This window comes from Sturnus vulgaris, chromosome 4 (genome assembly GCF_052056855.1).
Source record: "Sturnus vulgaris isolate bStuVul1 chromosome 4, bStuVul1.hap1, whole genome shotgun sequence".
NCBI classification, from domain to species: Eukaryota; Metazoa; Chordata; class Aves; order Passeriformes; family Sturnidae; genus Sturnus; species Sturnus vulgaris.
Window position 1 is genome coordinate 73,640,906 of NC_142246.1, and position 12,345 is coordinate 73,653,250.

The 12,345-nt window shown below is 51.0% G+C and overlaps 2 protein-coding genes across 9 annotated transcripts in view; one reads left to right on the forward strand and one right to left on the reverse strand.

Annotated features, from left to right (window-relative positions):
* The window catches only part of RUFY3 (RUN and FYVE domain containing 3), a 30,671-nt gene extending 25,496 nt beyond the window's left edge, over window positions 1–5,175 (forward strand). For 5 of the 8 annotated variants that reach the window (XM_088164329.1, XM_088164331.1, XM_088164330.1 and 2 more), the window contains 4 exons: window positions 751–853; window positions 1,502–1,578; window positions 2,666–2,693; window positions 2,945–5,175. In XM_088164329.1, the coding sequence (XP_088020455.1) occupies window positions 751–853; window positions 1,502–1,578; window positions 2,666–2,693; window positions 2,945–3,367 (631 nt within the window). In that variant the 3' untranslated portion in view covers window positions 3,368–5,175. The remainder of the gene's footprint in view (window positions 1–750; window positions 854–1,501; window positions 1,579–2,665; window positions 2,694–2,944) is intronic. The other 3 variants (XM_014884886.2, XM_014884884.2, XM_088164332.1) reach the window with 1 other exon arrangement.
* Window positions 5,176–5,283: 108 nt separating this feature from the next.
* Window positions 5,284–11,989, reverse strand: GRSF1 (G-rich RNA sequence binding factor 1). Its single transcript, XM_014884860.2, has 10 exons — window positions 11,795–11,989; window positions 11,552–11,696; window positions 10,747–10,902; window positions 10,347–10,487; window positions 9,395–9,524; window positions 7,516–7,676; window positions 7,272–7,399; window positions 6,570–6,705; window positions 6,261–6,344; window positions 5,284–5,507 (listed from the first exon to the last, which is right to left on the reverse strand). The coding sequence occupies exons 1-9, from the start codon at window positions 11,951–11,953 to the stop codon at window positions 6,286–6,288; spliced, it is 1,215 nt and encodes a 404-aa protein (XP_014740346.2). The 5' UTR covers window positions 11,954–11,989; the 3' UTR covers window positions 5,284–5,507; window positions 6,261–6,285.
* Between the last annotated feature and the right edge of the window lie 356 nt (window positions 11,990–12,345).

The window sequence follows — 12,345 nt, forward strand, 5'->3', positions numbered from 1 at the left end:
CAAATCCAAAGCTAACATGAACAATTTGCTGCTCCTGGGCAGGCATTGAGCAGCCAAGTCTCTGTCTGGAGCAAACACTGAAGGGGCTGGAGCAAGGGCAGCGATTTTGGTTTTCTTAACTGACACACAGTACTGTGATGTGGATTTTTTCCCCATTGAAACTGCTCTTCGTTTTGCTGGAAGCCAAACAGAGACCTTGTCAGAAACAATCACATTTTCCCCTGCAGCCTCATCACTTGAGCAGTGTCAGGGACACAGACAAATCTCTTTCCTTAAAATAGAAGAGCATCTCCTGCAGCCTTGATGCATCTGTGGCTTGTTGCAAGGTCACTGGGATGAATTCTGTGGGAGCATTGATGGATGCACAGAGGTTTTTGTCCCTTCTTCCCATCCTGGCTCAACTTTTTGTTTCCTTTTTCAAAAAGCTGCTCTGACAACCAGAAAATGGCTTTGGTCAGCAATTGGCACAAGGTCCTGGGTGTGCATGGGTGAACTTAGGAGGGCATGGCAAATGGGTCTGGTTTTGCATCACTTGCATGCTAACTTGTGCCACAATTAGATGAATGACTTGTAGATTTTTCATCCTGGCACATGATAGCCAAACACACTGTGAGACAGACAACTTTGGGTTCCAAGAGGCAATTTTAGCTCTTGAGTTAGGGGTGTGAACAAAGGGTCAAACAGTTCATCAGTTGTCAATGCCAAGTGTCCCAAACCATCCTTTATTCACAATTCCACCTGGCATTCCAGGAGCCACCTAGAACTGGAGCTAAGGCGGGAAAGAGACAGATGGTCTCACAGTCACCAGCGCAGCCAAGAGAGCAAAAAAGGCCCAAAGAATTGGCTCAGACAGGTAATGTGACTTGGGTTTTGGCTCGGCTTTGAGCTACAGTTTCCCTTGGCTTGTTTGCTTTTCCTGAGCTTTCTCGGGCAGTAAATGGGTGTTGTTCATGTGCCACAAGCAGAGGAGCTTTGGGAAGATTTTTACATGCTCTGAACAGGCAGTTGGAGTTGTAAGGAGAACTGTGCAGTGACAGAGATGGCTTCTGCACTTCTTTGTTTCTCCTTGGTCTCCTTGAATGGTGCAGTTTTGTCTTTTTTGACCAATATTACACAATTTCAGTGAAGTACTTTAGGCCTTATGGCTCAGCTGTGACCCACATCTCAGCTGTGGAGAAGGGGAGGATTCTTTTCTTTGCTGACTGGGGAAGTTTGGTCAGGTTTTACAAAACCTCTTCAACCCGTCCTTGTTCTCACCCTTTGCTCTGCAAATAAGAACTGGTGACTGTGGTGCTCCTGGTAGCAGCAGGTCGTGGGACCCCCGCCCACCTCTGAGAATCCCCTCTCTCAGCACTGAGAGCTGCTCCCAGGGGAAAGTAGGACACAAATACCCCTCTGTGCCACGGAGGGGCAGAGCAGTATCCCAAAATAGCAGTGTGGCAGGAGTGAAACTGGAGTTCTCCTCTGGTGCAGCTGATGGGTGAGTGTTTCCTCTTGGCAGGATGGGAAGCTCAAAACGCAGGAAGAAAATGCTAAAGTGAAGGAGCCACTGAGAGACAACAGTGTCGTGTCACACAGGTAGGGAAGGAGACAAATCTCAGCTCTGCCTCTCCTTTCTCAAGTCCTGCTTTCCCTTCTCCCATTTCTGTGCCAACAGGGAGTTTGGAATAGTACAAATTTCCTTTTAAAGAAAGATTTCCAACTTCATGCCCTTTGTTGAGTTCTCTGCTGCTTTTCCATAGATCTCAAAGGGAAGGAGGAGGTTGTATTGTTTGCCATCAGTGTTTGCAAATGGGAAAAGCTCTGTGTCTTTCCCATTTACCTTGGAATTTTTTTCTATGTTTATCTGCTGTTTACTCATTTTTCTGACTCAGGAATCCTTGGTAAGCCAAATGCAAGACCTTTGGAACTCGTGTCCAAAGTACCTTTGGTGAGGGAAAGGAGAAGGGTGTTTGGACCTCCTAAAGAGCAGCTGTTGGGAAAAAACTTCAAGTCAAATTTTAAGTTGGCTGTGTAAGATTGTGGTTCAGGTCACTTGTTTCCAAGCTGAATTATTACAGAGGAGGGTTCTTGTTGCAGGATTTTAGTAATTGGTTTTAGGAGGTGTTTTCCCAGCCCCTGGGCTGAGGCTTTGGCTCGGGGATGGAGCAGCCCATTGAAGTGCTCTGACTGGGCTCTGCTGCAGTGTCTCTAGTGCCAATGGAGAGGCACTCTCCCTTGAGTTAATCAGGAAAATATCCTCTAAAAATAGCATAAAGCACTTCAAATCTGCTTTGCCAGATACTAAAAACCTTCCAGGCCTGAGATGCTTGTTACCTGTTTCACCTGGAGTGTTTAAGCCAGTGAGGGTCATGCTGATGATTTACAGGCCTCGTGGTGCTTGACTGCTGTGTTTGCCAGCGGGGGTAGGGATCAGCAGGTTCAGACTGTTTGGCTTTAGCACCTCTACAGTCTTGTCTGTGTTCGTGCTCCCTCTCTGCTGCTTTCCTGAAGGCATTTTGCAATTTTTTTCTTCTTCTTTCCCCATTGGACCAGGAGTGCTATTGAAAAATCCAGGGAGGGTTTTAGAAACAGGATGAAGGAATTCCCTGCTAACACAGATGTTTTATTTAAAGGCTCTGCTGATGGCAGGCCTGCTCCAAGTGACACTGTTGTTCCTTTGTAGGTCATCCAGCAACACGCAGGAAGAGCAGGTGGGTGATTTTTTTTCTTGGTTGTTTGCTCTTTTCCTGTAAATCAGCTGGACCAAAACCCTCCATGCACCCAGGAAAGCACAGCCAGACCCCCAGAGTGCCACTGGGATGCCTTGTGTTGTCTTGTCCACTGGGAATTTCTGCTGCTGTCAGCTTGTTCCCAGTGAAAACCATGCTTAGTTTCCCCCTTGTTGCTGCTGAGCTCTGCCACAGGAGCCATGTCAAGTAGAATGTCTTGGGTTTGGCTTTAGGAGCAGCTGTCAGGGCCTGGGCACGCCGAGGTCTGCCAGCTCTGCCAGGAGGAGGCCAGCCGGAGCCAAAGAAAGGTGAGGCCTGGACTTAACTGGCATCTCCCACATCCAGTGACTGTGAGTTCACTCTGCTTTTTGTTGTGCAATCTCAGATTCCTGCTGGTGGTTTGTACCAAGAAATCAGCCTTTGCAGGCCGCTCTGCCCTTAATAGAACTTGGTTAAATGCTGATGTGGTGATGGTTCCTTGCTCTGCCCTGCTCAGTGGTTTGCTTTTCCTCCCCCTTAGCAGCTTCTTCCCTCCTATAGCTCAGTGTTTGTTTTTCCCCGAGTTCATCTGCCAAGACCTGAACCTCTCCTTGACTCCTCTGTCCTTTTCCTGCATTCCAGAACATCTGCAAGAACTGTGGGGGCACCTTCTGTGAAGCCTGCTCGGTGCACGAGCTGCCCCTCCCGTCCAGCATCAACCCCGAGCGTGTCTGCAACCCCTGCCACCAGCGGCTCATCCAGCAGTATTCCAGCAGCCCCTTGTAGGGAAGGGGTGCCCCAGAAGTGACCAAGAGCAATTGTAGCTGAAGGTGTTTCTGGAGCTGTTCAGGGGGAATGTGAAGAACTTGCCCGTGTGCTTTGGAGGTCGGATGGGAAGCAGCTTCTTGGTGTTTAGAATCTCCTGTTACTAAAACAACAGTCTGAGCCCTTCTCTGTACCCAAATCAGCCTGTGGACAGTTGCATTGGGAATGTCACATGGAGCAGCCCCAAGGTGTGCCTGAGCAGTCTCAGGACTCTGGGAGTCCCTGCCCAAACCAGAGCTGTTGTCTGCATGGAAGTTGGAAGTGTTCTCACCCTCACATGTGTGGTGTGGGTGTGTGCTGCTGCTGCTGCTGAGCAAAGGCTCCCCACAACCCCACAGGAGCACTGGTATTCCTGATGTCTGGCTGCACTTGAAATCCCATTTGCCCTTTTCCCTTTGCCCTGGATAGGCTGGCTCATCCTGGGAACCCCGGGCCATGGTGTGAGCAGGGCAGCTGGGCCACCAGTGAGCACATCCTCCCTGCATTTCCTTGGCTCAGGGCTCTCACCAGGGGCTTAGTCTGCGTAGGGACACCCCAAACCAAGCTGTGAATGTTCTGCTCCCCCTGTGTGCTTCAGGGGCTGGGCTCAATCCCCATCACACAGGGGTTTAGGGCCACTGGGGTCCACCTCTCCACCTTAGACACATGGAAACAGTTACAGTAAACAATAAACCTGGCATTTCACTCCTTGTTGGATCAAAACTAAATGGGAACACTTTTCACCTGTTAGAAATTTTAATTGCACACACAATTCAGAGAGGTTTCATGGTTCCTGCCACATCATTCCTTGTTACTGTTCCCTCAAGGAATTTTGTTAGTCCAGAAAGGGGTGGTGGCTTTCTCATGTCACAGGACTGTTTACTCCTTTTCCTACGGGCAGTCTCTGAGACCCCAGAATGTCCTGTAGTTCACGGAAAAGGGATGCACTGGTGTGACAAATGCACTGGGGTTTGTACTGATGTTTTTAGGGAGTTGTGGTTAATTCCTTGGAGGGGATTTTCTAGTTATTAGATTGGCTGGAACCACATGAAAAAGCCTCTTGGAGGTGAGGTACTGATATGGTTGGTACTTCTTTGTACCAGGAATCATCTCTCCTAGATCCATTTGGGACTTGGCATGTTCAGCCACCCAACTTGGACACTTCTCTGCTCTTTTGACCCCCAGGGCAGCTTCCTGGCCCATTTCCTTGCTGGTATCCCCAAAAGTATGGCAGGAGTTTTCAACAGTGTTGAAATACCAAAAGCCTGGAATTCAGGTGAATTCCTGAGCTCTCTGAAGGGGTGAGACACTGGAGGTGGATGGAGAAAACACTGAATGTAGTGTCAGTAGTTTTGGGTACGTAATGTACACATCCAACAGTGTGAACTCCTGAGGAGAAAATAAGACCCAGGTAATGCAAGGGAGCATTAAACTGGAAATGGAGGAATAGACTCCCTGGAGCAGGGAGGTGGCTAAGCCTCTCCAGAGCACAGCACTGGTGGCTGCCATGGGACTGGCCTGTGGGAAGGTGGGAGTGGGACCGTGCTGGCTGCCAGCTCCCTTTGTGCTCAGGTACTCTGTGTGATGCCAGGGTGGGCTCACACCTGGACCTTGGGAATGGGGGGGCAGGTTTTCTGATGGTAATTTCGTTTCACACAATAAAAAACAACTTGATCATCCATATCCTGCCTCCTGAGTGCTCTTTCCATTCCATTCCTCTTGAGCTCGAGGTATGAAAGGGTGCAGAGCACCAGTGTGCACCTGTGTGAGGACTGAGATCACTCAGCTGTTAATTGGCAATCCTGGTGTTTTATTCACGTAACCTGATGCACCTGGAGCCCAGGACTGCTCCACCCTGCAGCCTTGGCCATTCCCACTGCTGCTGGTGCAACTCCTCACATCACATTTATTACAAGCTCTTACACAAGGCTGATCTTAGCTTGTCCTCCTCGCTCAGTGGTGACGCTGGGACCTGATCTTCGTGCTCATACCCACGGAATGTGTTTGCTTGGCCTAAACACAAAGAAGAGGAAAAATAAAAATCACTCACTCACTCCCTCACTGTGGCTTACTGTTTTCCTTCTCCAAGGCCCACTGCTCTTTATTCCCAGTTAATCTTCTATTAGAATGACATTGTACATTTGGGCAATAGTAAAATACCAAAGACTCCAGGTGGGACAAGCTCAGGTGGGGCTGCAGCACAGGCACACGGGGTAGGGGTGTTTAATTCCCCCAGCACAGGCACCAGCAGGAGGGAGCTGCCAAGGAAGCGTGAGATGCAGGTAAGAGGTTGGAGTTTGCATCCTGACCCTGCCCCAGGGATTTTTCCCTGGCCTGGATGAAAAGTCCAGAGTGGGTGGGCTGCCCTCCCTGCTGCAGGGCCCAGGGCCTGGGGAACAGTGACCACCACCTCCCACTTTCTGAGGGGAATTCATGGAACAAGCTGTCCACCATCCTGCATGGTCACATCACCCCCCACCCCATCTAAATGACCAATTACTACACCCATGTGGTAATGGGAAATGTTTAGCCATGTTTGCTCTCCTTGCCAGGAAATATAACCCCATCAGAGCTTTCCATGCTGCAGGACTGGCACCTGTGGAATGTGGAGGTGCAGTCTGTGGGATCCAGGCTGGACACGTGGTGTCAGGCTGGGGGTGGTTCCCTTCTGCCCCTCTATGTTTTACCCTTGGGACTGGTTTGGAATACTGCAGATTGGGAGCGTTGCCATAAAGAGAGCAGAAGGACAGAGATGGAGGTGCTTACCAAACCTGCGCCTGTGCTGCTGGCACTAGCAGTTCTCGTTGCCCTCAGGATGTTCATTCAGGAACAATTCAATGGCACAGCTCTCTGGGGAACGGAGGAGAGGTGGGTTGAGGTCAGATACTTGCATGTGTTACATTGTTTTGTTGTTTGTTTTTTTTTCTCTGCCAAGCCCACTGCACATCACACCTTGGAAAGCTACACTCAAGTGATCCCTGTGCAGAGTGCTACAGTGGCTGGACGAGCTGTGCCAAACCCCCTGAGGTCTCTCAGTCCCAGGGCTGTAGGATCCCCTCTCTTCTTCTGACTTACCCATGTGTGACCCCTCCTTGGCCATTGCTGCGACTGCATCCTCTTGGCTCTCAAAGTGCACATCCGCCTCTCCTGTGGCATCTCCATGCGAGTTATATTCCACCAAGATCCTTGTGGGCCTCAGTGGAGCAAAAAACTGAAAAGCAGCAAAGAGTTTAGTGAGAAAGAAGTAACATTAATGCACCCTATTCCCCCAGAAACAATGCTTTTACCCCAGAACTCGCCAACCCATGGCGGGGACTGAGCTCCTGAGCAGCAAAAGGCTCCCTGAGCCATCGGGGTGAGGCTGAGGCACTCCCCAGGCACCTCTCCCACCCCCTGAGAGCTCCTGGCATAGGAACTCCTGCCAGGAACAAAATTCTCACACCAACCCCATGCTCTGTACACATCACTGCAGCTCCATGTACACTGCTAACATTTCTCTGCAGTCAGCTACTCTGAAATCTGCCTTTAGATTCTCAATGGCTCCTCAAGCCTAGTGATGGATATTAACACATCCTAGCAAGGATTCATTCCTTCTTATTCACGGAGAGGAGCAGATCCCTGTTATGCCCGAGGCCACAGCAGTCCAAAGCCACACGGCACTGAGGACTAACAGACACTAATTAATTAAAAGCCTGCAACTCCTGCAGCCGTAACAATTAACTGAGGGTTTGCACAGGTAATGACAGAACCACACTTCATCCATAGCCTGTTACTCACATTTATTATGTCCTGGGCACTAGCTTGAGAAGGAACACCCCTCATGTGGACAAAGTGCTGTGGTGGCGATGAGACGTTCTCAGACTCTAGAACGTTCCTGGAGCTTTCTGTTCCTTCCCTGCACAGTTCTGTGGAATGGAGGGAAAAACCATCACTAGTGCTTGCAGTGCCCCCTCCCTCGTGTGAAAGCTGTGGGGTGACACGAAGGGGCCTTGAGGAACAACCAGGGCAGGGAGGGACTCACTAATTTCTCTTTCAGAATAGGAGCCTCCAGTGTCTCTCCAGCCCCTGTCTTCAGAGATGGATTCATACTCTCTCCTCACCCTGGAATAGGCCATCACCTGCTTGCTGTAGGGCACGTGCCTCTGCATCTGGTGCTTTCTGCTCACATACACTTCTATGTACCTGGAGCCAAAGGGAAAGAGCACATGGCACACCCTGCACTCAGGGCTTGGAGAAGGCACCTCCCAGGGATGTGCTGCCTTGGCTCTGCTCAGGTACTGGGGCTGGGCCCTGCCAGGGCCCACCAGAGCACTGAAGAATTCATTCCTTTCACTGGCACAGTTCTCTCTGAAGCCATTTTCCCTCGCTCCTGATTGCTACAAACCCCTAATCTAACACTCTACCCCGCCCCAAAACAGGTCCCAGAACAGGCAGAACCACAACATGCACCAGGTCACAGGAAATACTTCAGCGGAGCCCTGAGATTTTCTGTACGCCTTTGAAATTGATGGGATTTCACTAGCAGTGTTAAATCAGGCAATTTCCAGAGCACTGGAGGAAGAGTGTGATGAAAAGGAAATACAGACATCCAAGGGAGGGGGCCTTCCACCCTTCCTGAGGGGAGCAGCCAGAGTAAGGGAAGTAACCCTGTGTACAGGCTGACAGAGCTGAGAGCTCAGCCCCCCACCGAGCCCCCACTCAGCACTGGGCACTGCTGGAGATCAACTCTGGTAAAACCAGGAATAATGTCTGGGAGCAAGCTGCCAGCAATTTTGAAAACCCCTCCATTTCTTGGTTAATCACATGGAAATGGAGGTGTGTGAGCCAGATGGGTGAGTCAGGTCAGCTCTTGTTCTGGCAAAAAAAACTAACAGTAGATTTGGAACTAAGGTCTACTCAAGAGGAAGGGAGTCATATTAATTCAATTAATTAATTAATCACATTCTGCCTGTGGAGCAGCTGTTTGCTTTTAATATTATTGGGGAGGTTAACAAACACAAGGAAATGCAGCCTGGAAACAGGAAGTAAGGAAAAAAAAGAAAGGGAGTTTGTGTGCAGGAGGAGAGGTAAGGTTTGGAAAAGTCTTTTATCATGTGGAGTACAGATAAAGTTTTATTGATTCTTGAAGTCAGAAGCCCAGCAGGGAAAAGGAGCCTTGGTTTTGGGTATTCTTTTTTGAGCACAGCTCATTTAAAAGCTGTGTAGCTGTGGTGCTTACAGACAGGGTTTGGGGCTGGGCTGGGCAGTGTTTAGGTCAACAGTTGGACACAGTGATTTTAAAGGCCTTTTTAACCTCAGTGATATTATGACTTGGGGAAAAGGTGGGCTTGTGCTTGTTAGAGAGGTACAGGGCTCAGTGCTCTGGAATAAAGCAGTGTAATTCCCAAAGGGGATGTGGTCTCTCAAGAGGTGGGAGATGGCGTGGTGCTGACCAGCAGTTCCTGCTGGGAATGGACTCCAGCCAGGTCAGCCATGCCTCAAACAGGAGCTCCTGGAGAGGAAGCACCGGCTGTGCTGGGCACTGGGCTGAAGGGTGGGAGCACGGCTCCCAAAACTGCCCAAAGCATGGAGGAACCTGCTGGAAATCTGGCAGGATCACATGTGTGAGGGAGGCACAGGATCACTGTGCACTGAGGCCTGGGCAGACTGTGTCTATCTAACACTCCCCACTCTGGAGGCTGTCACCCCTTTTCACTGGGATGAGAATGTCTTCAGGAATACCTGAAAACTGGAGGCTTTCTGAGAGGCCTCAATACCCCCCACACTCTGAGTGCTGCCTCTGCCCCCCTCAATGGCACAGTGAGTGTGAGCTGAGCTGTTCCACCCAGCAGGAAGCTCTGAGTCACACAGGTGTTTCACACCGTGTTCTCCTACCCCCTGAACTCCAGGGAGGTACTCACCTATTTCCCATATATTCCCTGTGCCGGAGCAGGGCCTTGGCCGCCATTTCAGGAGTCTCAAACTGCACAAAAGCTTCTCCTGTTCTTCTGTCTCCCCGGTAAATGAAAGCTATGTCTGTTATTTTCAAACCTAGAGATGGCAGGGGACAAAAAGCCATTGACTGTGGCAGAAACTTGTGCTATAGCTCAGAAATCCTTTTCTGTCACGTATTTTTCTGGTTTTTGACAAGCTAATTGGGCAGGTAAATAGTTCTGAAACAATGGCTTATGCTGGCCTGAGTACCTTCTTTAAACTCCAATTTTTTTGCTGTAAGGCGGTTTGCACAGAAGATTTAATTTAAAAAAGGAATCACTTTGAGGCTTCAAGTAAGTGAAACCAGGTTCTGGACAACAAGTTGTTCCAGAGCACACATGTTCTTGAAATTTTCTCTGACTAAGGTAGGGTTTTCCCTGTATTTTCAAAAACTCAGGTCAGATTCAGTGAATTTCACCTTCTGTGCTGCAGCATGTCATCTTGGGGAGCCAGGACCCAGACTGCTCCAGCACTGAGCATGGCATGAGGATTCAAGTGGCACATGTGACCTACCCATCCTGATGCCACAGCTGGGAATTGCATTCACCTGGGCTGTAACTACCACTCAAGCCTTTTTCCTTCTCAAGTTTGTCACATTATGCACTGGTAGCAATCCCAACTGCAGATCACAACTGCAGTCCCTTTCCTTTGCATCCCCTGGCTCCAAATAGGAGTGCTCAAAGTATTCATCCTGGGTTAGACCTGCACAAGATCAGAGAGGCAGGGAAACTCTGCAGGGTGCTCAGAAAGCCTGTGTGGCTTCTGGGGAACAGCAAGTCCTTATGGTGTTTAAGGTATTTGAGGCTGCACGTGTTTTGCCTTGTCCCTTGGGGAACAACAGCACCAAGTTAAGGAAGAGCGTGGCCCAGGCTGAGTTACCTGAGAAGAAATCTGCAATGTCCTCCTCGGTGGAGGTGAAGGGGAGGCCTCGGAGCAGCACGACGCCGTCGTTCATGGCCTGCGACTCGTCCCGCAGGTTCCGCAGCAAGCCCTCCACATCGCTGTCGTGCACTTCAAAAACTGCCAAAGGAAGGTGGCCACGGAGCCTTTACCCACATGGCACCGGAAGCACTGCCCTGTAGACACTCTCCTAAGGCAGCTTCCCCCCTGCAAAGCTCCATCCTCTGCCCCTCTGCTTTCCCCGGCCAGCCTAGGACATTTTGGCCCAGTGGTGCATGATGTGCTGCTGAGCTCCACCCCTGCACCCCTTCACTAAGCAAGGAGTTCCCATTCCCTGGGGAGTTTCACTGACACGTAGCTCCTGCTGCTCCAAACCCACCTTTCACGTAGCGTGGGCCCATGTACCTCAGGTGCTTTTCCAGGGCTCTCTGCACATCTGCTTTGGACTCCAGCTCGATGAGGGCATCCCCCCTGCGCCTCCCATCCCTGTTTAAGAGGAAGTGTATCCCGTTCTCACCGTTCCGAATTCTGCAGGCTGCAAAGCAAGGGACAAACAGGACTGCGTCGGACACGGGCATCTCTGTGTCCTGTACAGGGCTCGGGGCTCATCCCCTCAGCACTGCAGAACAAAGGGTGGAACACTTGCATTTCTATCATGAAGCCTAATGTCAAACTGACTTGCTTTAGTTTGGCAGGCTAGCAAGTAATTTATAAACTTGCATCTGCCCCCTGGGAGGATGCAGCAGCGTATGACAGTGGGGAGGACCAGCCCTACAAAGGTATGTAAGCTATGAATTAGGATCAGAAAACAACGCTGCAGTTTAAACTAATTCGCAAAAACTCCGTCCGATTTCTTAAAAAGAGGAGTTTGAGCCAGCCATAATGGCCTGTAATCCATCACTGAATTGCATTTGCCTTTGCTGTGGAGACATGGATTAAGAAGAGAAAGACATGCCCAATTAAATTTAAGAGAACCTAAGGATGAGGTTCTAGTCAGTGTCCAGCAGTCTGGATGTTGATTATTCCCTTTATACGTGTCAGTTGTGAATAATTTTAAAGCCCTAATAAGTCCTCATCTTTCTCTGTCTAACGATCTCTCAATTATCCTTCTGTTAGGTAGTCATGAACTAACGGGCTCAATACCAGCATGCAGAACAGTTAGGCAGGAAAATGAACACCCGTACTATCAAAGAAGGTAAGGACATCTTCCTCGGTGCACGAGAACGGGAATCCTTGTGCCCTGACGAGGTAGACAGTGTCGCTTTCCGCCTTGGGTGAGGCGGGCTCCTGCTCTGAGAGGCGACCTTCGTGGGACGGAGCATCTGTGACCTGTCACGGACACACGAGAGAAGGCCCCGAGAAGGTGAGAAGCGGGAGGCCGCGGTTTCCCGCAGGGGTGGGAGCCCGCCATTTTCGCGCGGCCGTACCTGGCTGTATGCGCGGAGGGCGGCGCGGAGCGGGAGCGGGGCCGGGAGCGGGGCCGGGGCCAGGGCGGGCCGGGGCAGGCGCAGCGCGGGCGGCAGCGCCGGGCCCCGGCCCAGCAGCAGTGCGGACAGAGCGCGGCGAGCAACGGCGACCACGGCCATGCCGGGGATCGCGGCTCCGCCCCGCGACCTTCCCTCCTCCCTTCCTTCCGTCCCGGCAGGCGCTGCACGGGAAGCGCTTCCCGGGCACCGCCGGCTGCCTTGGGGGTGCCCGCGGCTCTGCTGTCACCGCTGGCTTTTCCTGCCACAGAGCTGTGGCTTAGAAGGACCTGGGTTGGAACGGAACTTAAAGATCATCCCGTTCCACACCCTGCCACGGGCAGGGACAGCTGCCACTAGAGCAGGTTCCTCCAAGCCCCGTCCATCCTGGACATGAATGCTTCCAGGGATGGGGCAGCCACAGTTTTTCTGGGCAACCTGTGCCAGGGCCTCGCAGGGAAAAATTGCTTCCCAATATCCCATCTAACCCTGCCTTCTGCCAGTGTGAAGCCATT